This window comes from Pelmatolapia mariae, linkage group LG10_11, assembly GCF_036321145.2.
Source record: "Pelmatolapia mariae isolate MD_Pm_ZW linkage group LG10_11, Pm_UMD_F_2, whole genome shotgun sequence".
NCBI classification, from domain to species: domain Eukaryota; kingdom Metazoa; phylum Chordata; class Actinopteri; order Cichliformes; family Cichlidae; genus Pelmatolapia; species Pelmatolapia mariae.
This window is the reverse complement of record NC_086236.1, coordinates 11,483,115-11,507,817: the sequence shown is the minus strand read 5'-3', so window position 1 is coordinate 11,507,817 and position 24,703 is coordinate 11,483,115. Positions and strand designations below refer to the sequence as shown.

The 24,703-nt window shown below is 37.6% G+C and overlaps 1 protein-coding gene across 1 annotated transcript in view; it reads right to left on the bottom strand.

Moving 5' to 3' along the window:
* The window catches only part of fstl4 (follistatin-like 4), a 213,864-nt gene that overhangs the window by 8,659 nt on the left and 180,502 nt on the right, over positions 1 to 24,703 (bottom strand). The window contains exons 9-14 of the mRNA XM_063487535.1: positions 22,133 to 22,294; positions 17,831 to 17,965; positions 14,463 to 14,489; positions 12,848 to 12,966; positions 9,301 to 9,450; positions 1,298 to 1,405 (exon numbers count right to left, since the gene is read on the bottom strand). Coding sequence (XP_063343605.1) covers positions 1,298 to 1,405; positions 9,301 to 9,450; positions 12,848 to 12,966; positions 14,463 to 14,489; positions 17,831 to 17,965; positions 22,133 to 22,294 — 701 coding nt within the window. The remainder of the gene's footprint in view (positions 1 to 1,297; positions 1,406 to 9,300; positions 9,451 to 12,847; positions 12,967 to 14,462; positions 14,490 to 17,830; positions 17,966 to 22,132; positions 22,295 to 24,703) is intronic.

The window sequence follows — 24,703 nt, the reverse complement described above, 5'->3', positions numbered from 1 at the left end:
GTTTGAAGAAATTGGAAATCTATGCACACATATGGAGTCTGGCCATGTAGATTATAAATCAGTGGAAAACTGTTAAAACCCACGTACAGGCAGTTATCCTTTTCACTACTTTTTGATGCCAAAGCGTAGTGGCACCTTGTGATCCAAAAGAATCTAACATTAAAACTAAAAATAATTATGTAAAATGGACCCATTACAGTATCCTGGAGAAGTGTTATTCATAGAACCATTTCACAAAAAAAATGAGAGCTTAAGAATTAACTGGAGTAGGGAAAAAAAATCTATACTGATAAAAAGTGAAACACACGTAAATTTGACTGTATCATTATTGCACAGTCCTTATAAACGTCTCCAAATCATAAAGACAGAATACAAGGCCCTCAATTACAATGTGGTCCCTTCACCCAAAGAGACAAAGCAGAACAATAAACATGTTATTGTCATTTACAGAGATTACAGTACGATCCCTTGGTAGCTTTACTCATCTTCCACCGATGCACATGCAAAACAGGCAGACCTAAAAATACCAGCCCTTTAAAAACAGCATCATCCTCCATCGGTGCCAGCTCTGGTCTCTTCCCTCTTCCCTCCACCTTCTCGACCCTCTCTGCATCTTCCTCCCTATTCCCTTGTCACAACCCATCCCCTGAGGTGGATTAAATACAACCACACCTGTGATCATTTCTCATTTGTGAAGCCTCCAGCACCAGCGGCCCAAAGGGACGCTCGGCACAAGCCGACAACACCACAGCTGTGAATTGCTGTTTTGCTGGCTTGGTAAATGCTCTAAAACATACATAGATTAGTTTTTGTCACACAAATACTTATCACATAAACAAAGGACGCTGGCACACAAGTGTGCTCAATTAGTTATAAGCCAGGTTTTTCCTCGCTTGGTAAACTTTTTACAGCTAACGCAGATTATACTCTCCCAGGAAACGAATCAGAGTTGAGAAATACACACCACCAAAAAGCAAGTGTAGACGGATGATAATAAGCAGGTCTGTTTTGTAATTTTATAGCTGCTCTAAGCTTTGTTTCATGTTTGATGATTACAGTTCACTGATTAACAAGCGAGCCTGCGACACCGATGAGCTCCCTGTTCCTTATTAAAGAAAGATATCCAAAATAATAGCCTGTCTTTTTTTGCAGACAGGAGACAAAACAAAGCACAAAATGTTTAAGTGTCCCTTTAATAGTTAATATCCAGTTCCCTCTCATTCACAGAGCTGTAATTTAAGTTGAACCATTTAGCTTGTCTTTCAAAAGTAACTGCTGCAAAGTACTTCACACTTACCTGAAGTGTTGGGTGGGTTTTGTCCATGTCCCCCCAGGTTAGGACCCACACCTGGTCATGTGATTTGTCATAAAGCATCTTTACTGGAAAAGGGTCTGTTGCAACAGCCTGCAGCACATAAAGAGAGTGTAGGAGAAAGATTAGTCATCTTTACTGGAAATGAGAATAGCTCATGGTGGTAGAAAATGCAGAAGAGGCAAAACAAATATAACAAAAAACCTATTAATAATCAGATTTAAGACAATTGAGAGAACATCCTGATCCTTTCATTTCATTCCCAGCAAATGTTTTACAAGGCAGTCTCGGTGATAAAAGGTATCCTGCGCACTTTTTTGATCGCTGTTTTCACAACCAAAATGTTTTATCATGTTATGGATGTAATGTGTTTCAAATGGCTTTACAATGTTTCACTGAGATTATAATAATAGAGGACTGTTCCAGCAAAAAGGGGTGTAGATATTAGACATACTAAGATGGCAAACACAGATGTGAACAAAGCAGGATTTAAAAAAAAACCCTTAAAAATTGGCTTTGCAAATATACTCAAAAGAAGAAAAACTTGTTTAACACTTAAATCCTGCTAACTGCCAAACCTTTAAGAAGCTTTTAGCAACATGCTAAACGTTTTGCTTGAATACAATGGAGATGAAACAGGTCAGATTTTTTAGAAGCAGTATAATCTGATCAAAACTAACTGAATCCACATAACAGCTATACAGTACACATGATGTGTGGATTTGTGACAGAGCAGTATACTTGCTGACCAGAAAATCCACTCTGTAACACATAGAGTCAACAGAAAACTCTTATCACATCAGGCCACTGACGGAGTGCAAAGGAGATAGGATATACAGATGTAAACAAAACCTGTATAATGTCACTGCTGAAGAGATTTTAGTTAAGGTATCTGACACACATCAGGTGACGAAGCAGAAAGGGGAAGCAGTAAAAGAAGATTTGAAACGAGAGAGAAGGGAGAGGATGGGAATATACTAAACCTCAGATCTGTTGCAATGTCAACAATGAGGAGTAACACAATCCATTACCCTGCTTCTGGCTGGGTGGACAGGGAGCTGCTGACACCCTCACCAGTGGAGCGAGACCACAAGCTTTTTGTTCAGTAATGGGAGGTCCAGCCCTCTGTTCTGCACTGGTCAGCCAAGTGTCAACTCAGCATGTGCCTATGTATAGTATGAGCAGATGTATGTGTGTGTTGGTTTCTACATAATAGAAGCAGAGGTAAAGATGGGGTAAGGCCTAAATGCAGCAACCTGGAAGGCAGTCATATAAAAGCCCAACATACTTAAGTGTTATTTAACGGTGGTCTTAAGGTCTGACTTGTTTAAACGATTGTTGGTTTTTACAACAAGATATAAAAAAAACTTCTTTGTTTATGAAGTGATAACACTATTTTCTTATGGATAAAGAATTTGGGGTATGCTTGTTTTGACTTAAAGAAAAGGGATTGATTTTGAGAGCTGTTTCTTTTCAGGGTGCCAAAACCATCATCCAACGCTGCTGTGCTCTGATTCCAGCAGAAGATAAGACGAAAAGGTTAGAGGGTTACGATGATAAATCTCAGATATACATTTAAGCGTCCTATTTTTGTTTTCTTAGCATTTTGTTTTTTATTTTAACATTCTTTTTCTCAATCAAAATGGGATTTTGATGTTTGATTTTTTTAGGTATTTTGAACTTTACTCCACAGGAAATGAAATATCAATAATACATGCTGATTTTGTAATCTGCCTGTGGTTTGGTCTAAATGCCATCTGCCCCAATTTTGGTTAAGAGAACTTTGGTCTAAAGAAATAAAATAAAAATAAAAAATAGATGATTAGGTTCACATAACAAGTAGATATATCATAGGACCAACAAACACAGTAAGTATTTGTTTCAGGCAAGCACACTAAATATTATTATTCAAAATGTGTGAGGCAGTGGTTAAATTCCATGAATCACAAATGTGACTTTGAAAAATCAATAAAAAAAAATCAGGCATATTGTTCAATAGTTTTTTGAATATACAGTACATTTGTATATGTGTCCAATTTTTGACCTATTAGTAGAGTTGCATGGTTAGAGATGTGGACATGAAGTTTGGTAAAAAAGAACAGCTATGGGACTGTTTGCAATCTGAATGGATTCCAAAACAGTTCATAGGGCTGCTTTCAGTGGCTCCACTGGCAGATGACAAAAGAAAAAGATATAGTAAAGGTTGACACATTTTACAGTTTTTCTGCATGTCTTTCCAAGAAAACCCCAAACACAGTGATAACAATCTAAGCTGGCTAGATGTCAAAGAGCTGTAGCAGCAAAAAACTTGAAACAAAGTAAATTTATAATTCTAGATAGAATCTATGCTGTAGATGATCTCCTGTAGGTCACTTGACAGCATCCATTACTAAAACTGAAGTACAAAAGCATATGAATGCCATAGAGGACCACTTCTATCATTCAGGAAACTAGAATATCGGTCAGCTCCTTGAGCAAAGATGTTCGATCGGGTTTAGAAAAATGAAAATTCATAACAAAATCTTAAATCACAACTCTGTGCAACTGATTTACTGCAGCCTCAAAATGAACTTAAACTTACTATTTAAGTGACTACACAGAGGTTTTTGCCATCTGGCGTTCTTTTTAATTAGCTGATGTGCTGTTTGTCTTTGGACCCAATGGGAGGCTTAGCTGGCACAGGTCTGACACATCATAGTCAAGGTTAGATCCCTTTGTTGGGAAAGATAACAAATGTGCCATTTTCTTGCTTGGAACAGCATGAAAACCACGCTAGCCTCTGTTGTTGTAGCTTCTCCACATGTTTACAACCTTCATCCTGGTGTCTTCTGGGAATTTTTGGATGGGAGGGTTCAGAAACATATGAAGGCTTTCTAAAAAGTGCACAACTTTTCACTATAATAAGCAAATATTAAAGCACCCAAGAATAAAATCAGCAGTATGGGCATTTCCTTTATTTCTGCTTTGAAATATTCTTCTTTTTTTCCTGTGGATGGTAATGCTCTGAGTTTATACCATTGAAAACCTCAGACAGATATCATCTTTAAAAAAAAGCAAGACCCATAGTTGATTGAAATTTCACTGTGATTCCCATCAAAGTTTCTTTAAAAGTTACCACATTTGAAGGATCTAGTGGATCTCCACTGACTCAGAAGTGAAGCTGTTGAAATGGTTTATCATTTCATGGGGTAATAATTGAAATTTAGGTATCAAGCAAAGACTTTTTTGTTTAAAAAAAATATTTTAAATGTCTGTAAGCAGGCACATTGTAATGCACCCAAATGTCTTTGCACAACATTTCAGGTAATTTGTGCTGAATGTTTTCCTTTTGACGCATTAAGAGTATGATCACAGCATATCACCCAGTCCGTGCTGATAGAGATTCTTTTATAAGGTACTGCTTCTACTCCATGGTGCAAATCACAAATGTGCACCTTGAAGTTGTCACAAGAGCATGTCTAAAGACCTTACAGACAGGACATGACAAGTTTGACCACAGCATGCTGTGATGAATCTGGCAAGCTGAAATGAGGAGGCAAGCAGCCGACAGCGTGCACAAAAGGAAATATTGAGGGGAACAGAGTAGTGTGTGTTTATGTGTGTGTGAAGTCCCTGAACTAACAACGCAAGTCTGTGTTTGCATGGGGACTTTTAAAGGAAAGCATACACGTTTGTTTTAATGATCTGGTCTCTTATTTTAGTTGGCCTGTGTGTGTAAACACACAATCCTGAATTACAAAAATTACTGCTGCAGCATTTACATGGCCTTCCTGAATTGTGTGCAAAAGCTTTTGATCACACCTAATATTTAGAACACATCTATTGTTTCTTACCTATAAGCTTTATAAATACCATTTAAATACCATGCCATTTGACATATACATACCATCTCAAGTAAATCTTGAGGAGACTCAGATTAGGGCTGGGCGATATGGCCTAAAATTCATATCGCGATATAATTTGAAGCATGTACGATAACGATATATATCACGATATATTCTTTTCTTCTGTATAACGTATTTTCCAAACTATAAGGCACACTTAAAATCCTTTAATTTTCTCAAAAATCGCGAGTGTGCCTTATGTATGAATTCTGGTTGTGCTCACTGACCTTGAACCGATTTTGGCGTGTAGAAATCTGTTAAAAAATGTTTTAGTACAACTTTGGTAAGCCTGCTGATGGACTGCTTGATGGATTGTCAGAGCATTACGGCTGCCGTAGTGAGGAGTAATCTGGGTCCAAAACTCCGTCCCCTTCAGGTCCCAAAGTCAAACGAACACTGAGAGTTAAAAACAGTCTAAATTCTTTCATCTTTAATTAAATCATCAGCGTTGCTGCTTTATCGGGTGTAACAATTAAGTTTAACATCCATGCATCCATTATTAAATTTAACGGAGTTAGAAGTTAACAGGAAGTTAGCTCGCTAGTTTACACCTAAACATTTCATACCATGTTCTGACAGAGATTTTTGAAACTAATTAAAACGTACAGCTCTGCTATCACTTCCAACATAAGTGAAGACAGAAACACTAAACAGCAGTGGCGTTTGCACGGTTACCGAAGTTGGACTACCTGGTATATAATGTTGTGCTACGTGATTGCTAGCGACACAGCTATGTTAGCATAACATTAGCACAGTGAAGCTGGAGGATGAACGGCAACTTTTTTTCCACTCGATAAAAGTTAACGTGAGGGATTCTGGTGGTTAGGGACAAATGCAATCACATAGCAGGATGCTATACACGGGCCAAACTTCAGTCAGGAGAACATAATTTACTGATGATAATGCTTGTAGCCACTGTGATACTTTCTACCAAAACAGGCGCAGCTTGATGACATCATCAACATGCGATATCGCGATATCGCGATATAGTCAAAATCTCTATCGTTGGCCAAATCTATATCGTTTCTATCATATATCGTTTATATCGCCCACCCCTAACTCAAATGGATGTTGTAAAATCATTGGCAGCGGTTACTTGGTATCAAAGAAAACAGGTCATATTATGTCTGTGAAGGTTCTCAGTCATCCAGGTCATCGTAGTCTAAGGAGCTTGGAAAGAAAAGCGTCTGGACTTCTTAAAGTTGCTTGAAGACGTTTCACCTCTCATCCGAGAAGCTTCTTATGTTCTAAGGTCAAATGGCCGAGAGTCCCAGATTTAAACCCAGTGGGAGTATCCCCCCAAAGAGGGACAAAGGACCCCCTGGTGATCCTCTAATCACATGAGCCAAGGTGTGAAAGCGGGTGTGGGACCTAATCAGCCAGGGTTTCGGGTGAGCTCATTGTTAAACCTGGCCCCACCCTATCATGTGAATTCACATGATAGGGTGGGGCCAGGTTTAACAATGACCTTAGAACTGAAGAAGCTTCTCGGATGAGAGGTGAAACGTCTTCAAGCAACTTTAAGAAGTCCAGACGCTTTTCTTTCCAAGCTCCTTAGACCAGGTCATATTATCACCCCATTTCATAAAGTTATTCTTCCACTGAGAGCATGTTTATACTTCAGATATTTATTTTCTTCATTCCTTCTTTTAGATAAAGTCCTTTCCAATCTTTTGCCTACAGCTCAGCTGTCTGACTGTCGGCTGCAGACAATATAAACAGATCCTAGAGACAGGTTTGAGGATTTTGTTGCAGAGCACAGAAGACTTCCTTCACTTATGCTTTTTGGGATGTTTCTAAAAGGAGAGACCTTGTTAGAGACATTGTTAGGACACCTTTCTAAGATTAGAATGAATCGATCATTCTAAATTTCCTATTTGATTACTACATATACATATATATATATATATATATATACATACATATATATGTATATATATATATATATATACATACACATACATATATATATATACATATATATATATATACATACACATACATATATATATATACATATATATATATATACATATATATATATATATGTATATATATATATAGTTCATCCGTTTCCCTCTGCCTGTGCATTGCAGCCTGCCACCATCTCTCCTGTCTTAAAAGAAATGACAAATGTATCTTGTGACAAAGGATGCCTTGAGATAACAAAGCAAAAAGAAAAGGAGGATGCATTAACCTCCTGCACCCAGAGGCCAAAGAAGATCTTCAAGAAAGAGAGGAGGGAGTGGAAGAGGCAGGGTATTGGGAGCAAAGGACAGAAAAGCAGTTTTACAGTATTGGATGAAGTTAAAAAAAGACAAGGAAAGCAGGCAGCTGATCACAGCTTCAACAGTTTGCAATTCAATGTAGGATATGACCTACAAGAACAACTTACTGTAGATGTGTGTCAGAATGCTCAAAACAGTAATATGATTTTAGATTTGGTCTGGTTTAAAATAACATCTTAATATGAAATAAAAACATATCCAGACTCAATCAAGTGACTGCTGAGAACAGATAAGACAGATAACAGTTTTGGATCTTTGGTTCCCTCATTTTCTTATCCCAGACTTTAGTTCATTTCCCTTTCTTCTTTCACCTCTTTCTTCTTGAGTTAGGCCTATTTCCTCTCATCCTGCACCTCAGTATAAATGATGCTGACCCTGGGAAGGACCCCTGAGGGATTTAATCTCTAAACAGCCGTTACAGGCAAGATAAATGGTAAGGCAGCTAGCACCCACCTGGGCACCATATTGTTCCTTGAAGTGCATTTGATTTATTTTACCTTGCATGTAGCTTCTTACATTGGTTGCAGTTCAGTAGTGTGTCAAGTCTAAACTCTGTTTGTCTCACAGTGTGATGTTTGACATATAGTGTAACTCTGCTTGAATGTATCCCCGCTAATAAATAAATGCCCATCACATTATGATTTGCCAGCTCTATATGTACAGTAAGTAGTTAATCCACGATAACTGTTACTGATGACTTGTGTGCAAATACTTGTACAGTGGTCCCGCGTTTATCACGGGAGTTACGATCCAAAAATAACCCGTGATAGGTGAAATCCGTCAAGTAGGCAACTTTATTTTTTACAATTATCATAGATGTTTTAAGGCTTTAAAACCCCCCACTACAAACTTTATACACTTTTCTCAGACAGGCATGAACATTTTCACACTTTTCTCTCTTTTTTAAACACTCTCAAAGTTCAAATCTTCGTAGAAAAATTTGACAAGCTGAACGCATTCTGTACTGTACAGGAGACACGGCATGAGACTGACTGACAATGGTCTACAGCCAATCAGGACGCAGAACACAATGCGCTGTAAAAAAAACCAAACAAACAAAACCAAACAAAAAAGACCATGGAAAATTGCACCAAAAAAATCCGCGAAACAGCGAGGCCACGAAAGGTGAACTGCGTTATAGCGAGGGACCCACTGTACATTATTTGCCAAGGTGGAGTGAAATTGTGAAAAGCTTGACAATATCTAGAAAGTCTGGACAGTTGGTTGGATGCTGCATTAAAGGTACTTTTACTTCTTACTACACCAGGCTTCTGACTTCTTTACAGAAACATCTTCCATACAACATATGGGTGATCACTGCACTATGCTAGCGACCAGGGCAATCATAAAAATACAGATATTTGTCTGATGACGGGAGGTTGCCAGGGCATCTGCTAATGATCTTGAGGCCTATGTGACTGAGTCCTAAAGATCTATGGAGAAGAAAATAAAAGTGACATGTTGTTGTATAGCAGTGAAGTTAGACCTTCTCATATAGGACTCTGTATTAAAGGAAAAAAATATTAGACTTGTTTTAATTCCATTTAAATAGTACATAAACAGTTTTTGGTGATTTTAATGATCAGATCAGTTATGCTGAGCTAACTAAGGGGATTGGACTGTAATCAAACATACCAGAGCCCAGGCTTAGAGAAACTCTGTGCAGGCCTTATTTTCCTTACATTACCAAGCTTACATTAGCACTAGTATCTGTAGCAGTTAGCAGCATGGAGCAAATTAAAATGACCCTTTAGCATGTTGGATATTTGTCTTTGGTGTGTTGTGACAGGCCTGTCTTATAACCTGCTCCACCCACCTGCACCACCTTCTGTGCTTGAATATCGACCACCAGCACTCGGCTCTGGAGGGGCTGGGTCACGTAGATGTACTTATCTCTGATGTTGACTGCTGAGGACCACACACAGTGTTGAGGTGACACCCCCTCACCTTTAGGGCACATCTCCTCCTGGGAAGAGCCAACAGAGGAGAGGAGAGGAGAGGAGGAGAAGAGCAAGAGAGGAGGGAAAAGGTTGGGAGGATTTACTGGTGTGTTTAAGATCAGGACTGTGATGCTTTTTATTGTACTATTCATCCATGGTTACTGCTAGGTAAAAAAAGAAATTCCTTTCTTTTTTTCCCCTTTAATGTTACCATGTCCCTTTTATGAAATAATAGAAAATGGTTAAAAAATGGTTAAAAAATAATCCAATTTTCAGAAGCCAAACCTTCTGAAATACAGCTGACCATTCTAAATGAAAACAGTTCAAAAACACAAGAAAGAGATCTTGCAGGCTTTTATTTACTCTGACAACTGACAATTAAGTCTTGACTATACTAATAACATCAATATTATTTAAATTAAAAAATACAAAGCACATTATTTAGCATTTAGCCCCACAAAGGTGCATATCTTTACTACTGCTTGCTTTATTTCAGTTATACTTTTAATGATTGTCTAAATGGCATCTGTAACAACTATTAGTCATTCTGGATGTTTCTCTTAGAAAACTAGTGTTTGTATCCTTAACATTTAGAGGGCAGACTTTGCAGTAATTTCACTTAAATATCGACTGACTCAACATATGTCTCCTGCAGGCCCTGTAAGTCCACCGTCTTTGCTGACGAGACAACTATCCACAGACTCCCTCACTTACACTATACTGATGTAATCATTAATGCACACACAGAGGTTGTGTTCCCAGAGTTGCCACCTCCTCTCCACCTCACCAAAGTGGAGAAACTGCTGTTTATAGCAGGAACTGGCTAACACATGGCCTATTGAGTTTGTATTGATCTCTAATACAATTACAGGCTACTGTAAAACCCAAATCCCTCAAAAGAACAAGAACTTATACCATCTAAAGCGCCCTGCTCGAGGAAAAGGATGTTCTCTAGTGGATTAAAAACCCCAGGTATATAGTCTATATGCTCTGTAGTTGTGAGCTGTTGACTAATGGACATGAGTAATCCTATTATGTTTAGTCAGTTGAGGAGTCATCCAATGACATCAGAGAGGGAGGAGGAGGAAGGATGGCCTCGATCTAGGTGGTAATTTCATACTGGACTGAAATGAAGAACTATAGAATGGACTTCAAAAAATGGAATAAATTAATTAAATAATTACAATATATCTTAAATATAACTTACTTTTTATAATTTGGCTTGACTATATACTTACTGACATAGTTTACTAAAAGATGAGCATCTATATTAAACAGCATGCAAAGCTAAATGGCATTTTGAATTTAGAATCGATGATTAGTGTTAATCCACTGCTTGTCATTTTAAATTATACAATTCAAGGTTTTATCCATGAGGTTTCTGGTGAGCTGTTTGGGAATAGGATGTAGACTCGCTGGCCACTTTGTTAGTTACACTTGTTCAACTGCTCAATAATACAAATACTGAATCAGCCAATCACATGACAGTAAGTCAGTGCAGGTAGGTATGTAGTTATTGCCAAGATGACATGCTGAAGTTTAAACTGAGCATTAGAATGGGAATGAAATAGGATTTAACAGACTCTGAATGTGACATGATTGCTTGTGCCAGACAAGCAGAAGGATACTAGGGCTGGGTATCGTCACTGATTTCTAGAATCGAATCAATTCGATCCACGATTCGATTCGAATCGGGGAAATTTTGCCTCCGACAGTCAGAAATATTGTAATTCTGATCACTTATCAGTACATATCCATATTTTTATATCTATAAAAACAAAGCTGACACTTGTGAGACTTCATCAGAGGTGTAAGCATCAACTTTGTGTCAAAGTAACAGAGAATCAAACACAGAAAAACATGAAGGAGATTTTCCTGGCCTGGCTTTTTATAGCAGATAACTGCCTTAAAAATATTCTGCAGTAGAACAAAAACAAAAGAAAACCATTAATCAACATCTGAACATTACCTGATGCTGCTGAAGTGAAGCAGAGCAAAGTTACAGAGGTTTTATTAAAGACACAGCTAAGCATTTTGCAATTTTGCATAATTTTAAAAAGTTCAAAAACCCCCCCCCCCCCCAAAAAAAACAGCGGCCGACAGCGCTGTACACAACGGTAGACTGGTGCGTAATAAGCAAGCGAATAATGCAGAAAACAGAGATTTTTAGATGGGAAACTATTCCTGAGAGAGAGAGACAGAGAGCTCTGCAGGAAGTGTGATATTGTGGAATAAAACAGCAAAAGTAAGAGGGAATTCATGACGATGCTTATGTGAAGCGAAATGTGAAGCATAGTTTGGATCTTCTTTTGCTGCTGGTTCAGTCAATATTGTTTGGAGAGAGATAAAACCTGCAGCTTCAGAATCCAGCGCAAAAAAAGACGTAAACACAGTTGTTGAAATTTTGGGAGGTTTAACCTGAGATTCTGGCGTTTCGGGCAAAATAAATTTATATTTAAAAATCGATTCAGGATTTTAATGAATCAGTATCACATTATCCAAGCGATAAATCGATAATCAAAACTCACCCCTAGAGGATTCATCTGCAGCAACTACACAATGCTGTTGTGTACCTAAGTAAATGCTTATTAGCCACATGTAAATCCAACACATTTTTAGAAAAATATAATATTAAATATCTTATTGAAATATCACACATGTAATAAAAAAAAGGCAAGGCTGTTAATCCAAACCTAACCCTGCCCTGAGTTTCTAGTGGAGTGCTATCAAGTACAGATGGGTTACTAAGACCTGCATACTAGCCTTTAAGCTAACAAATCCACAGAATTAATGTTCTTTCTCACCAAATTTGCAAAGGGTTAGACATGTGGAGAAGGTGGGACCCTTTTACAGTGTGTGGGGTCCTCTCTCTTCACTGGTCAAGTAAAAAAAAAAAAAAAATCACTGCTGCATTATGTTTTTATTTTGACAGCAGTTACAGAGATGTTTAGTTTGTTTGTTCTGTTTGATGTTTTTTCTGGTTTCAGAACAATGAAAGGGTATCCTGATTTACTCCCTATACTCAAAGATCTTGAAGTTAAAGGACAAAACGCCTGAGATTTTAAAAGATAATTACACGTTTCCCTTATATAAACACCTGGTACCTCATAGTCATTCTTTGTATTATGGTATAAGAAACTAATACCTTTTTACTGACTGCGAGATACTTTTATGTTGTACCATGACATGATGAATGCATGCCACACCTACTATAAAAAAGTGATGGGGAACACACTGAGTGGCATTCTTCTACCTTACACGTAATTTGATTTTAAAAGACAAACACCACCAGCCTGAAATCTATTTAGTAAAATATAGAGGAAGCCTGAAACTCACCTATAGGTCACTCATTAGCTAATGGGCACTTTTTGTGTATTTTCTTCTTATTGAATTTATTCCATTATTAAATTCACATGCACTTACATAGGTAGCGACAATCCTCTCTGTCCGCTTCATATGTCTCCGTATTTCACATTCACTAGGCTGAAGAAGAGTGATGCCCTCATCAGAAAACACGTAGAACATGTTTCCCACACTTAGCCCTAAAAGTCAAGACAAGTGGACAGGAAAACATATTGTCAAAATACTTGTCAAAAGTCAAATTTAAAAAATCCAACTCCCATCTTTTCTGTCATTTGTGATTGGCATTAAAATTTTCCTGCCAGAGGAGACACAACAAGACGCCAGTTAGCATGTTAGCATGGATGGGCAGTATGTGGCTGCCAGCTGTTTGACAGCGCTTATAAAGGATCCTGTCAGCAACTTGTTCACAGTCTAATACAGCAAGAGACATAAATCAAAAACACAATTTTTCACATGTATTCTGCTAAGTCTAAACAGCAGCTAAAAACTTAGCAAGGACTCAGCAATCCTATGTTCCCTAACCCTAACAAATTATTACTCCTTCACATATCATTATTCACACATATATACAGTGCTTAACAAATTTATTAGACCACCTAATAAATTAGAAGAAATTAATCAAGCATAAAGAAATCACTAAAATATTAAAGTCATATCTTAATCAAAAAATATTAATGTGCTTTACTATTCTGTCTGCTTTTTGTAAAAACAGCAAATATGAAAAATTATAGAGCCCAAAAATAATTATAGTTTAGCAATAAATCTGTCAATTGTATCACTTTTTTAACCATTACATAAACTTAAAGATAAAGAAAGAAACTGTGGCATAAACGTTTCAGTGGGTGGTGGTCTAATAAATGTGTTAAACACATTGCATTCATATATAAATGCAAGCTGTATGCAAAGACAAAAACTAGTGGTTGATATTGATTTGTTAGACTATTAAGATATTACTTTTTGCACAAAAGTGCTGTGAGGTATCAGATCATTTGTATTGCTAAGCAATTTAAAAAATGAAACATAAACATGCAATGAGTCATTAAAGCGAAAGAAAATATCTGCTCACTTACAACCCCCACTGTTAACACGATACAAATACTTCAGTTCAAGAGCTTACACTGTATTCTAAACCACTCTGACTTCTTTTAGTCCTGTGGTAAACGTACTTTGTAGCAATGTATACAAAAAACCCAGATTTGATTCGTATTCTATTCTAAACCACAGTAAGTTTTTCAATGCACTGCTACTAGAATGCACGTACTTGTGGTAATGCTGATGTGGTAATAATATTTATTCCATAAATACAGGATGGATTTATATACTGCTGAAAATCACAAGGCTGTTTTTCTTGCAGCGACCATGCTGGGTCTGTGGTATTATTTGTAAAATACATAAAATCCCTGCTTCTGTGCAAATGTTCCCCTTAGGTGTCCTGAAAAAAAAATGTTAGAAAGCACACTAAGAAAAGGATGAAACACTTTCAGCATGCAAGGGAGGAAAACTTAAAGAAAAGTTTTGCTGGAAACAAAACAACTCTGAATCTTCTGGACAGCAGGGCAAACATCTTGGTAAATCATAGCTATCCAGCTGCAGGCCCTGCAGAGCTACAAACATGCACATCACATTTTCCTATTCACAAGAATGCAAAAGTGTTTTGAGAAGTGTTATGTATTACCTTCTTCTCTCCACAGAATGTTTGCAACTGCACAATCAGCCATTGAGCAAAAGGAAATGGAGAAAAAAAGGAGAAAAAAAATATTATTTCAACCTAGCAAAATGTCTTCAGAAACAGGAGATACGTTCTGTCATGCCATGTCGATCCAAAATACTATGTTTGACAAATACAAAATGTTCCTCACTACTGTTGACAGGTCATGCTTCCTCTTAGATCAAGACATAACTCTTGTCTTCAGAGAAGACGTGGCATCAATTATTCTGTTTAATTTTCTCTGACCCAGGATCTCTTTTTAGGTATTGCTAACATGTCAAATGATGCAACATAATGAAAGACTAAAATTTTACAGAGAGCTAAAGTATTTAATTTGATAGGTTAAACCTGCTTAAAACTGAGATTACTCCATAAAAAAATGTAGTACCTAATAAAACCTGCTTTTACATTTATTGAAACATTTTAGATGACCCCAAAGAGATTTTAGTCAGAGGCAAAGAAAAATGATCAGCTTGCATATTTATGCATGAAATTGTCATAAATAACAAGAAAATGCACAGATTTCTGTCAAAGGACTTTTGTCAGTCTCTTAAGACCCATTGGAAGCCATAAAAAAACAACAACAAAAAAACACTGAGTTCATATTACAAAGAGCTAATTTTGGACAAAGTTAATTGTCCTAGATAAAGTATATTTGGACCCTAAACAGTTAATCTGCTGCCTTTCATTTGTCACTGACCTCACTATATCCCTTGACAGTACCAACTGAAATGTTTAAATTGATTTAAACTCAATTTTATGGACTAACAAAAAGGTCAGTCTTAAGTGTTTCAGAAGTGTTCACAGAGATAAATGATCTTGCCTAAGGGATGGCAGTCTCAGAAGCACTTCATGTTGCAGCTCTGCTGTAAAGGCAAGATTGATAGATACCAGTCTGAGTGAAACACCTGACATTCCTTAAGCGCCCTGGTCAAAACTCAAAGACACCATAAGATATTTGAGGGAAGACCTAAAGATGGCAGTTCACAGACGCCACCCATCTAACTTGATAGAGATTGAGAGGTTGTGATAAGGAAGGAAGGACTAAGCCAACTGCAAACGTCCATAGACTTAGCCAACGTAATGGCTGTAACGGCTACTGAAGCAGCCTCCCACAACTCTTATATGTAAGAGTCTGAATACTTTATTCTGTAGAATTTAGTTTTTAATTTTTAATACATTTGCAAAATGTTCTCAGTTTGTCATTATGGTATTTCAAGTACAGATTAATAGGAGAAAACAGCAATTTTGTTTATTAGGAACAAAAATGAAACTCTTTAAAGTGCTTGAAAAGCAAAAGTGGTCTGAAAATCTCACAAAGTGACTGCTTTGCTGTGTGTGTTCACAGAGGGGGATCTCTTAACTGCAGGCATGATTATTTTGCTAATACTTCTGGTATATTGTTCCTATTCCTGGATAGGCTGACTGAACTATTCTCCACGAGCAGCTCTTTACTTCAGTGAATCAACCTCAGGAAAACACATTACAGACAGACACAAACCTACATGCTACTGTATTCTTCTGGCATGGAGTTTTTGATGTCTCCCATAAAATCTGTTGTTTCCTACTATAAAAAAGAATGGGCTCAAATAGGAGATTATTGTGCCTGACATTCATCTTTTATCCGTGCCACCCTGTCTCAGCAAACATAGTTGGCGATGTTTTCACAGTGTCTAGTAATTGCTGAAAAATAGTTTCAAAATGAAAGTTTGCAAAAACGTTACCACAACGTCAGTTTGAGTTATGTCTTCAATTTTAAGCTTAGACATTGTTGTTAGCTTTTGGGTTAGAGAAAGTTTGTGCTTACTTATTATTTTCTACCTTCTTATCTTTTTTATTGATTAGAATAAAATGAGAAAACAAAATCACTTGATATGAACAGTGAGAAGAGAAGAAACATCTCACCTTGAGTATGACTCAAACCCACAGCCTTTTGAGTTTCATTCATCTAGTTACCCTACTGAGGTAATCAACTTCTTGTAAAAAAAAAGAAGAGCATTCATAAGTCTATGATACTGAAATCATGGACAGGGAAGGGATAATTGTAAGGATATGATGCCACAAATTAAACAGGGCTTAGTAATACTAGTCTGTCTCTTGTATTTGGACAGATGTTCTGTGGACATATGTTCAGAGCCATCGACAACCCATATGTCGCTGACTAATTACATATGGTTTGCAATAATCTAGTCTTTACTGTACTTCTCACTTTAATGATGCTCTGATGCAACCTCTTCTCTACGTGGAAACAAAGTCAACATCCGTTTGTCTGCGATTCAGTTTTTACTGTTGTTCACAATCAGTTTTGACCAGGGAGGTGATGTTGGGGTTTCAGCCATGTTTGCTTTGGTGTGGATACGACAGAGCTATATAGTGTTGTGTTTGATCTTAATACTACTGTAAAAGAAATGTGGCTTTAAAGTGCAGCTGCTGAAATGCTGCTTCACTGTTGGTCTAATATTTTTCCACCATCTGAAGGCATAGGGAATCGGCTCACTGTCAGCTGACATAAAGCAGTTTTGGTGCTTATTAGGTTCACCACTTCGTGCATTAAAAATTTAGGAGATGCATGGAGCATTTGCTGACGCTTGTCTGCACAGGACAAATTTCAGCAAGCTTATTTAGCTGTCCACATGTTGGTAAATGACTGTGATTTGTTTGTACTATGTCTTTATTACATGTCTGAATTTTATTTCATTACACATGATGATCTGACAATCGTTTATTGTGGATGATGTTAGTCTTGCTCTAGCCTAGTCTGTATAAATAGGTATCGCTGTGCTAACTTCCCTTAGATTTCTCAACGATTAGTAAGTGCACAACCAAAAAAAACCCCCAAAACTGTTCAAAATTAGCATTTTGCTCTCGTCAAAATCAAGCTCCTGCCTTTCCTTTCTATTGAACATTTAAAGAGGCAGCAATATAGACAGTGCATCCAGGTGAAGTCAGGCTTGTAACTGTAAGCGCAATCAAAACGCTTTGTGAGCACAAAGACAATAAGAGTTCTTTATCACACCACCTGTCCAAGGCTTAAACAAGTAGAAAAGCTTAAAATCAAAATATACTTGGCTGCTGGCTTAAACAGCAGAGTCCTTTTCCTTTACAGTAACCTTGCAGGTAGTGGATCCACATGAGCAGCAGTGGGAGGCGAACAGGCAAAGTGACCAGTGTTGTTTCTGATCTCAGTGTCATCAGTACCTCAGTTCACCATTCACAATATTTTCAATCATTTTTTCCAAAATATTATTTTCTAAGCTTTTCTTTTAGAGTAACTCTTATCAATTCAAATATTGACTTCTTACATAAATAGTGAACTGTGACTCTGTAGGACTTACGAGTCTTCTTAGCCGAATCTTCAACAAACAGAGACGAGATGTCCTCATCCACTCCCACTTCATTCTTGGCAATGCACGTGTAAGCTCCTGTGTCCTCATAGCGGACGCTGCCAATAAAGAGTTCACTACCGTTCGCTAAAGAGAGGAAACAAAACCAAACAGGTATACACATTACTGATGCAAAGCTACTACACACTACAACCATATTCAGAGTGTTTATTTTTTTAAAACAAACTTTTAAATTTAGTCAACAAATTCGACATCTCCACTGTGTTAAAATTCTGTGGTTGAATCATGAATATATGTATAGAGTAATTTGACAAAACACTATTGAGATGAAGCTGGGCGTGCATCTAACAGGAGCACAATCAACCAAATACAATGTTTAATGCAAGCAATGTGTCCTCAAAGGTGTAGGGGAATAGAGACTATAGACACCCGGGAGCTATAACCCTCCCCCCACAGAGTTTGATCAATATTCTTGTGTCCACAGGCATTTTTTATTTCAATGAAATCAGAGACGTTGTAGCTACAGTGTAGCAGCATGTACAACGTGGTCAGACTCTCTTCCGGTCTATATCTGGTCGCTGTGGTTGATGAATACATTTAAATAGTATTCAATCAAAATAATATAAATTTATTATCCCACTATCCAAAGATTTAAACAACAGGTGTCCTAAATTAACAGTACTGGTTAGAGCAGAGCGGTATGACCAAAAATATTTATCATAATATACATTTGAAAATTTGAGATAACGATATAACTGACGATATAATTGACACTAGACAAAATACTTTACAACTCCACAACTTTATTAGTGCAAAAAGAAAAACCCAAACATCAATGTATTTTACTTAAACAAGCAGCTGTTTTTTATGTGCATTAAAGTTATATAAAAATTTAACAGTGCAAATGCAAATTCCTTGCTGACAGTTTAACCAAAAGGCATTTCCAGTGGAAACTGGCCAACATATCATCAGCATAACCATGTTTAATATCCACAAAACTTAAAAAGCGGTTATACACACACAATACAGTAACATTATGTTGAAGCACAGTACGTATCACTCCGCGAGGCTCCTGCCTACGATAGTCGTAATGCTCCGACAATCCATCAAGCGGTGCGTGTTCGTAGCTTAGCAAAGTCGTACTAAAACATTTGACAGATTTTCGAGCGCCGTGTACCACATAAAATCGTTTCGAGGTCAGCAAACACAACCAGAATTCATACATAAGGCACACGGGATTATAAGGGGCACTGTCGATTTTCAGAAAAAACAAAGGATTGATTTTAAGTGTGCTGTATTTTCCAAAAAACACGGTAATAACGACGGCCCGCTAGCATGCTCTACCAAAAATAGTGCTTTGTTGTGTATCTGACGGACGAAAGCTAAACCAGTTCCACACCACTGAAGTTGCAGCATTTTTACAAACCAATTCTGGTTCATCCGTTTCATTCAACGATTCGCTTTCGCCCTTCTCATTCTCCGTCGCCGCCATGTGCGTATGAAAACAAAGGCACTGCGCACGTGCGTTTTACCCATATTCTATCGCGATATTTCATTTTCTTATTGTTGCCCAACATTATACCGGTATAACGGTGAACTGTATGATATGGCCCAGACCTAGTGCTGGTAATAACCAATTTTTTGTTTTTTTACATTTCTGTAGTCGTAAATTAACCAGTATGCACAATCTCATAATTATATTTTATATTGCTAATATATAATTATTGTTGAATTTTCACATTTATTGTTTAAAAAAAGTTTTTTAAAAAGTAAAGCACATTGCTATTTATTTTAATTAAGATACGTAATTATAGTATTTACTATAATAGTTTTACTGGTTGTATGCTGCTGCACATACATGAGCACATACATGCAGCACAACACTGTTGCTCTCAAGTTTCAGAATCATATTCTGAATCGATAGCGACAGGTGATGCTGGTGACGTTTAGAGACAAAAGTCAACATCAGAGGTGAGCTCTCTGATGTTTGCTGTGGCATGCTGTAGCTTTGTGATCTAGAGCTGCACTCTGATCCTTCCTGTAGTACTTCATTGATCACACGAGGGGAATTTGTCACAGTGGAGATCTTACAATCCAGGATGTATTAAAACATTAAAGCAAGCTTTCATTTTCACCCCTTTCTATACATCACCTGACATAACATTTAGATAACATCAAACATAGGCACCATCCTTTTTCCTCACATATACAGGATATCATGTGTTCCACCTGCTAAAACTTAAAGCATTTTTAATGGAGGTCTTTCTATAGAATCCATAAACAGCAATGTCGCACACAGCTTGTTAAAAAAAGAGAGAAAAAAAACAACTGTTCTTCATCTTAACCTTCTAATTCATGCCCAGTGGGTTAGGAAAAAACAACAACACAGACATTGATGCAAAGCTTTTCACATTAGTGAAATGTCTTTTGGATTCTGATAATAATTCTCTTTTATCGGAGGAAATGTGTGCAATGCTTTGAAGTGAGAGTGCCTTAAAGCACTTCTAACGTCTCATGGAATGAGACAGCACTTTAATTACTTCTAATTCATAATGATGTTCTGATCAATTCTTATTAAAAACCACTGAATCAAACACTTAAATGAGTGTTTATATCCTCTGCATGTTTGCAGCGCCTGTGATGATGTGACCGGGTTTGTCTTAAACTGAAGCGAGCTCATTTTCTTAAACGGCTCCCCACAGGATTACTGCATAGGTGAATAGGACATGTCACCTGACTCAGCAGCTCCTGTTAGCTTTATTGGGCTTTAAAGCACCTTTTAGCTCACTGTTGTATTACATTTTTGCACACCACAAGTGAACTGCTCAACCTCAAGTAAGAAAGAATAAATTAAAAAAGGTTACATGACATGAGAGAGGCTGCACAGACACACACACACAGTGATAGTAAGTCATCAGTGGTCTCACTTAATGTGTTATCGGCTTCCATCGTGATGCTCTGTAGCCTTATAATTGCTGCTAAACAATTCAGATATATGCCTTTTTTCAATTCAGTTACCACAAATGCAGCTTAAGTTAATAAGCTACCCTTGACCAACAAGGTAGGTTGGTCCCCCCAACACACACACAGAAACACACACACACTCCAAAAAAAGAGGAAAAAAAATCCACTGATTCTTCTGGGTCAGAGAAATTATCTGTAATCTCACATGTTGAGATTTCCCTGCATTTCCTGTTTGATAACAAACTAAATGACAGAAAATATGAGGCAGTGTTCTAACAGTGTTTTCAGCACTGCAGTACTTTCTTTACAGTTCAACTGTGGCTCGCAATCAATACTTCTTACTATCAGCTGTCAGTGCGTTGTTCAAATTTTACAGAAACCTATGAAAAAAATGAGGATGGGGCAAGACTTTATATTATCTTTATTAAACTCCCATCAATACAAGTGCGTTGCGGAAATAAAATGATGAATTACTCTTCCTGTGCTTTGATCACTTCCTCCCCAACCACGGCCAGATTAAAAAAAAGGAACTCTGCGCTACATTATTTGCTTTTCCATGCTATTCTTTTCACTTACCTAGATGTTGTTTATTGAATAAGTACAAATGATCACTTTAAATAGGGCTGCTGCCCCTTTCTGCTGCCCATATTAGTTGGTAAATCTGAAACAGCAGCTACTGCAGTGTTTATACGGTGGTGAACCTTGCAGAACCTCCTTGTTTGAGTGTCTAAGGGTTGATAACAGGCTATTACCATAGGTAATGACCCACACACAGCCAATAAACTTTCCTTTAATGAGAACTAGGCCGTAAAAAGGGAAGTTGTGCTTCCTCTCTCTGATATTGAGAGTGTATCATAAAACAAAAAAGCCTTCTTGCCCAAATAAGTTGTTGCCATCTTCTGTCACACAGTGTATTTCTTTTTATCTTCAATCTCCCATCTCATTCACCATCTAATAACAAGTATGTTTACATTGTCAGAGGAGCAAAAGGACGTAGTGAAAGAGGGCGACCGCAATCATGGTTTCATCACAGTGGTACAGAATGCAAACAAACTGAAAGTATATGAGAAATTATTACTGTGGACAAGTGGGACCACTGAGTTTTCAATAAAAAAAAGTTGCTTGTATAAAATAGCAGCTTGAGTTTCAAGATTTGTTTTCATTAGTCTTATACATTGTGGTGATTTATAAAGATTTATGCTTTTTCCATTGTACACTGTTGCTGCTGCGTATTGTGCACTTGGAAGAAATCACTTTACCACCGAGCTGTGACACATAGAGTCCACTAAAGCACAAAATATGCTGATAGCAAAACACTGCAAAACTCACCTATGAGAGAGAGCTGTTTGGAGGATCTGGGCTGCAGATCCATGCCATTCTTCAGCCAAAGGAGTTTGGGATTTGGGATGCCGTCGGCGTGGCAGTGGAGGCTGGCAGATACGCCGGGCTCCTGAGCCTGTGTCTCTGGATAGACCAGGATCACTGGAGGGACTGGACGCATATACACAAAACCAAAAAATACAAATGGAAATAGTAAAGCGGCAAGTGAAAACATAATTACACACTGTTTCATTGGTAGACCGTAACTCCTGGGGGAATATAACACAAACACCCACACGCACAGTGGGCAGAGAGGAATTTGTCTCACCACAGCATGGAATATATTCACAAATAACAAGAATCCAAGAGCTCTGGGGCTGCTTTATTACAGCTTGAGTCCTGCATGAAATAGATGTCGGACGTATGTACCACTTACCACCTCCTTTGGAGAAAGAGCCGTAAATAGATGTGGAGAAATTGAGGAGGAAAAGTGAAATATGAAGTAATAGTTTACATGAACAGGTAAGATGCTGTTTTTGGATTATTGTGCTTTGCACATTTTCCACCGTGGGCAAGCTGTCAAATTCTGACAGACCCTTCCTCCAGGAGCTTACTCACCTCTCCCATTCAGCTTTCCTCATTACTCATGTAACACATTTGTATTAAAAACACAAGACACGACAATTGTGTCAATTAAAAAAAAAATGTTACCCCTTATAGCTCTTTTTCTCTCCTGGTCCTGTGTTTAACATGCTGTGCAAAAGTCTCGAGCCACCCTTTGGTTCTTTTTCTTTTTCTTTCAAGGAGCCAGACTTTCTTGTAATCTTTTAAAAAAGGCAAGTAACTCGAGGGATGAATCAGTGTTGTGTCTACGCATCCAGAAAATTTAGCTTAGGCACTCTTGTTATTTTGCAGCCTGTTGTTAAAGAACATAATTTCTTTTGTTGAATCTATGAAAAATGACAAAGTAGTTTGACAGGAAAAAAATAGTGTTTTTGGCCAATAAGATGATTCAAATATCTAAATATTTGGCATATTTTGGCATGGCGTGTAGTGTGTCCTTACAGCACATTGAAGAATCATCTTCAGCAGATGATCAGTATCTGAAAGTCATGTTCTTAAGAAACAGGAAACAAATTCAGCAAAGACCTGACATCTGGCCCTTCACTTGATCTCTTTACTGTTTGCCCAGCCTCATTAGCAATGGTCTCAATGCTGTGTTTCAGGCAGTGGTGTTGGTGATCTTGTCAAGGTTAATGGAGTTATCAATATAGAAAATCTGCATCAGATTTTGATCTACCATACAGTGGCATCTGGAAAGCATCTGATTAGCAATAGCTTCTGTTTTTAAGCATGACAGTGATCCCAAACACACTGGCAATGAAGTAAAAGCATACCTGGATAGAAAAACGCAGGGTGGAATAATACAAGTCATAGATTGGCCTCCCTAGAGCCTGGACCTCAACATTATTGAAGCAGTGTGGGATCATCTTGAGTGAGAACACAACAGAACTCAGCCAATTTTCAAACAGGAGCTTTGAATGTCTTTTAAGAAGCCTGGAGAACAATTCCTAAAGACTTCCAAGTTTTGGTATTGACTTCCACGCTCCTTACAATTGTCCAAACTCTGTTTTTTGCCTTATATACGTGTTTCCATGTATGTTTGCAGACGTTTGAATAAATCACCGAATCTCTGTGTTGTTTTCCTCACAAAGTATAAAGGTTAAAAAGAGTTTCTTGAGACTTTTGCACAGTATTGTTTGTTTACCTCAAATCAGACATTGTAATGACCTGCCTTATCATCCTACAAAATACACATATGATGAACTCCTTCTTTTGCATGCAGCAGGCCTCTTCTTGCCAAAAGTATCTATAATATAGTCTGTATGTGTCACATCTGTCTGTGACGTTAACTGTTCTGTTTCATTACCAAAACAGTACTTAACTAAACCAACCCTTTCTCTTCTTTCAACATTAATAATGTTTTTAACTTTTTGACATTATTAATGTCAAAGATTTCATATCTACCTCTCTTATACTGTCATACTACAGGGTACGGCCACGGCTACTTCACCAATACTAAAGCTGCAATATCATCATTCCTCTCACCAAAGAAAAGAAAGCACAACAGGATACAAACCGCCCACTTAGTATAATGTGGCACTTGGCTCATTTCCATTGCACCTTATCTCACCTTGTCATATCTTATTTGAAATACCTTGAATCCCTAACACAAACATTTGGTAATTGCTCTTTCCTGATCACTCGCCCTTCAGTCCCCCTGTCTGTCTCCATGACTCCCTTCACATCACTCCCCCTCCCTCCTTTTTTCCGACAATTCCACAATGCAACTGTATTTCTTTTCAATTAGCAAGTCAAAAAAACAAAAACAAGACAAAAAAAGGACCCATTGTGATCCCTCGATTGGAAGAGGCTTAGTTTAATCATTTGTATTCCACGTTAGCCTGTCTCACATTCAGATTCAAAAACAAAAGCACAGTTTAAGGGGGTCACCTTTGTTGTGCTACAGGTGTGGAGCTTTAAACTTTCTCGCAGGTTTTTCTTTCGAGAGATGTTGAG